At 45.9% G+C, this 4,906-nt stretch overlaps 1 protein-coding gene across 1 annotated transcript in view; it reads right to left on the bottom strand.

Annotated features, from left to right (window-relative positions):
• The window catches only part of LOC119303097 (probable histone H2A variant 3), a 4,157-nt gene extending 3,168 nt beyond the window's left edge, over positions 1 to 989 (bottom strand). The window contains exons 1-2 of the mRNA XM_037580184.1: positions 899 to 989; positions 610 to 752 (exon numbers count right to left, since the gene is read on the bottom strand). Coding sequence (XP_037436081.1) covers positions 610 to 726 — 117 coding nt within the window. The 5' untranslated portion in view covers positions 727 to 752; positions 899 to 989. The remainder of the gene's footprint in view (positions 1 to 609; positions 753 to 898) is intronic.
• Between the last annotated feature and the right edge of the window lie 3,917 nt (positions 990 to 4,906).

Here is a 4,906-nt window from a genome sequence, read left to right as displayed (position 1 = left end):
CGTCGACTTGTGTCGTCCCGCACCTCAATCCCAACCCTAGATCCAGGCGGACCACCCCCGAAAAGGGGCCGCGGCATCATTCCGCGTGAACGGGTCGCGTCCCCGCCATCGACTCATGTTGTCCCGCACCTCAATCCCAAACCCTAGATCCAGCCGAACCACCCCGGAAGAGGGGCCGCGGCATCGTTCCGCGCTTCGGACAACTTTGGACTCACCACCTATCTATATACCAATGCACAATGAATTCTATCAATGAAATCTACAAAACCTCAACGCATATCACGAACCAAATCCTGAGAGAGCAAATGCTTCTCCAGATCTACAAAAATTCTGCAAGACGCTACAACCTACCGAATCTCTAAAACTCCGCTTAGCTTCCGCGCAACCAATTCACCGAAGAACCTAACCCATGCCGAGTATAAACAACAGGAACAGCACGCAATCACCTCCCTACAGCTTCCTGGAGGCGTGCCCTAGAGCGCACGCGCCGGGAAACCCCTCGGATACCACGGCCAGCACGCCAGCGCGCGCGACGCTTCGAATTCGAAGCAAATCTAAGCCCGCCTACGGAGAAAGTAAAGCAGAGCAAGTGCGTGCGAGCTCGCTCACCTGCAGCCCCGCGCGGGACGAGCGGGAGATGGGGGCCTTCTTCCCCTTGTCCTTCTCGGCGGTCTTGGCGGCCGTCGTCTTGGCCGCGAGCAGGCCCTTGCCTCCCTTCCCGGCCATCTCCTCCTTCCGCCTCGGCGAGAACCCTGCACAAACGGAGGACCGAATCCGACGGGTCGGGCGGCGAATCAGCGCAGATCAGGGGAGGAATCGGGCGGATCCCGCGGCCCGGATGGATAAATCGCGGGGAAAATTGGTGGAGTTCCGGTGGGATTCGCGGGCAGACCCTTACCTTTCCGGCTTCCCTTCCTTTCTCCTCACGCGACGCGACTCGGAGCGGGGAGCGGAGAGAGATTTTTTTTCTGCTTGGTGCGGGGGCTGGGGCTCGGGTTGGTGGGGATTTTATAGACGAGGAGATTGACGACCGGGCCCCTGTGGTAGGAGGTTATTCCGTGCAGCTCCTCGTGGTGCTTAAGAACTTCTGACAAGGGCTATTATAAAGTTTATATTGGTTCTAAGGGGTTGATATGCTAATCGTAAAGGTTAGCCGGTTTTGAGCGGCTGCTACTGTGGGCTTTCGAAATTGCCGCCTGAAACCCTCGTTGCTGAGCATAATCACGCAGTTTAGAACCTGCATTTTTTCCTTTTTAGTTGAAGAACCTGCAACCGGTGATCTCAAGCATGGCGTAGTTCATTTTAGAGCAAGATAGCCACATCACAGACTCGTTTTTCTTTGCTTTTTGGGGAGAGTGTAATTGACTTCTTTTTCTGCGTAGAGTGCAATTCAAATTTCTAGGTTTATACTATGTTTTTCTAAATAAAATACGGTGAAAAAAACTATAAGTAAATTTGTATACAACTAGTGGGTTCTTGTGTGATTTTTATTATTTCATGGTGTTATATATAGTTCACATGAGACGGGGCTAGTAATCACATACAAGGGGGCAATGGAAGAAATAAAAGGTTGGAGGGGGGCAAACATATAAATTTCAAGCACTTTGTGCTAATGATCTAGGGGTGCTTTCTGGGAAAAAGTTGGGCCGAGGGGAAGGGGGGGGGAGGGGGCTGGCTCCAGCTTTCACATCCCTGGCTCCATCCTTGGATGCCCTTACTCCACCGCATTTACGTTTCGACTGGAATATAAATATCGAATATTTGCTATGCGCTGGCGATTTGCTGCCCGAAACACCGAAACAACCCTTGCTGCTGAGGATATTCACGCAGCCCAGCAACTTTTTCTTTTTAGGTGAGGGGGGCTGGCTCCAGCTTGCACACCCCTAGCTCCATCCTTGGATGCCCTTACTCCATCGCATTTACGTTTCGACTGGAATATAAATATCGAATATTTGCTATGCGCTGGCGATTTACTGCCCGAAACACCGAAACAACCCTTGTTGCTGAGGATATTCACGCAGCCCAGCAACTTTTTCTTTTTAGGTGAGGGGGGATGGCTCCAGCTTGCACACTCCTGGCTCCATCCTTGGATGCCCTTACTCCACCGCATTTACGTTTCGACTGGAACATAAATATCGAATATTTGCTATGCCCTGGCGATTTGCTGCCTGAAACACCGAAACAACCCTTGCTGCTGAGGATATTCACGCAGCCCAGCAACTTTTTCTTTTTAGGTGAAGAGCGTGCAACCGATGATCTCAAGCACGGTGTAATTCATTTTAGAGCAAGATAGCCACATCATGAGCTAATTTCTCTTTGCTTTTTGTGGATAGTGTAATTCACTTTTTTGCAGAGGACACAATCCAAATTTCTGATTTTTTACTATGCTTTTTAAAAATAAAAGATGGTGAATAATAAAAGATCGTGAAAAAACTTTAAGTAAATTTGTATGCAACTAACGAGTTCTTGTGAGATTTTTTCATTTCATACAGTTTGTGTTCACATTGATGCCCCAGAGACGGGGCTAGTAATCTCATACAAGGGGGGTGGCAATGGAAGAAGTAAAAGGTTGGAGGGGGCAAACATATAAATTTCGTGATCTAGGAGTGCTTTTTGAGAAAAAGTTGGGGGTGGTTGGCTCCAGCTTGCACACCCCTGACTTCGTCCTTGGATGCCCCTTACTCCACCGCATTTTACGTTTGCGACTGGAATATAAATATCGAATATTCGCTATGAGTTGGCGATTGAAACGTATTGATATGCATATCTTTGGTATAAATCCTTGCGATGCCAAATATAGATATCTCACATTTATTCCATAAATTCATGCGGTGGCGGTTGAAACGTGTGATACGCGTAAACCTGGTCGTGGACTGTCCCGGTGCCCATAAACAACCGGGTCGGGGATTGCCTTTGAAGCCAGGCTTGGGTTTCACTTTACAACCCAAAAGAGTATTCGGGTCGGGCTTGGGCTTTCGTTTTCCTGATTTCCAAGCCGAGCTTTCACGTGTGTAGGCTGAAGCACGGTGTTCGGGCGGAGCTACTTTTTAGGCCCGGCTTGGGCTCGGACCGATGTATGTCAACATACATGTTGTTGGACTAATGTTTTTCTTAAGTTTATTTCAAGAAAAGTTCAACCTAGGCAAATAGATGGATGGAGAAGTGGAGCCCTCAAGCTACAAAGGACAAGCATTGGAAAAGCTTCAAGACTCTTCATTTTTGGTTCAGTGATCCAGTATCACACTTAGTCCATAGGAAAGCCAATACTATTAAAAGGGGTGAGGTTTTGATCATGAGTCGTTTGCTCAAGTGCTTGAAGATATTGCTCCAAAAACCTCAACCACACTCTCACAATCCAATCTGTCCAAAACCCTAAAGTTATTCTCAGTCCCACCGAAACATATTCAACCAGACCCACCGAGATACATTAGAGAGAGACACTGCCTAAACCCTAGAAACTCAGTCTCACCGAGATGGCATTCGATCCCACCGAAGTGCACGTGCAAACTTTCTGTAACCCATCGACTTCATTTTTCGGAATTACTGAGTGAAACCATTCGGAATTACCAAAACACTGATAGTGCTTAAGTCAGCACAAACCGGTCACACCGAGTGGATCCATCCGGTCTCACCGAAGCGTTTGAAGTTCAAACCTTTTACACTAGTCGATGCCTCCGAGTTTTTCACCCAGTCTCACCGAGTTGTGCATAAAGGTGTGCAAAGGCTAGATCTTTGGTGATGGCTATATATACCCCACCCACACCACTTACTCTCAAAGAGAGCAACCAGGACGAAGCCACCACTTCCCATATCCATTTTTTGAGAGAGAACCACCTACACTTGTGTTGAGATCAAGCGATTCCACTCCAACCATTTGATCCTTGATTTCTAGCCCCCTTAAGTTACTTCCCACTCCAATCCTTCTCCCACCACCATGGCAAATCTGTGAGAGAGCGATTGAGTGTTGAGGAGGCTATCTTTTAAAGCACAAGAGCAAGGAGTTCAGCATCAACAACAACATCTATTACCTTTTGGAGAGTGGTGTCTCCTAGATTGGTTAGGTGTCACTTAAGAGCCACCAAATCTTATGGAGTTGAACCAAGGAGTTTGTAAAGGGCAAGGAGATCGCCTACTTTGTGAAGATCTACCCCGAGTGAGGCTAGCCCTTCGTGGGCGGAAGTCATGATTTAATAGACAAGGGTGATTCTTCGTGGACCCGTCATGGGTGGAGCCCTCCGTGGACTCTCACAACAGTTACCCTCTGTGGGTTGATGTCTCCATCAATGTGGATGTACTGTGTTGAATAAATTTTAAAAAACACATAAATATCAAATCCAATCAGTAAATGAAGTTCCATCAGTAACCATGTTTTGGAAGAAATTCCTGACATCGGTCAGTGAACCTGCTGAAGGAAATATGCCCTAGAGGCAATAATAAAGTTATTATTTTGTATTTCCTTATTCATGATAAAGGTTTATTATTGATGCTAGAATTGTATTGATCGGAAACCTTAATACATGTGTGAATACATAAACAAACATCGCTTCCCTAGTGAGCCTCTAGTAGACTAGCTCTGTAACGCCCGGATAATTAAGCTACAGTGATCCCATGCTAATGGTGCCACGTCACCACGGTTACTGCTACTAATTTGTCGTTAGAACAAAAACCGGTCCTAAATTCAAATTCAAATTAATGATAACAATAAAAGTTTTCAAAAATTAAAATAAAAATGTTTGGTTTGTACTAAATATTACAAATGTAATTATGGTGCAACAAACCCATTTTTATAAAATGTCTAAATAATTTAAAATGAGTTAAAACAGAAAATAAAATAAATAAAAGAAAAGAGATAAAACAGAAAAACAAAAGATAAAAAAAAATAGAAGAGAAACCCCCCGGGGCTTCG

The sequence above is a fragment of the Triticum dicoccoides genome, chromosome 5A (genome assembly GCF_002162155.2).
Source record: "Triticum dicoccoides isolate Atlit2015 ecotype Zavitan chromosome 5A, WEW_v2.0, whole genome shotgun sequence".
NCBI lineage: Eukaryota > Viridiplantae > Streptophyta > Magnoliopsida > Poales > Poaceae > Triticum > Triticum dicoccoides.
This window is presented reverse-complemented; position numbering and strand designations above follow the sequence as displayed.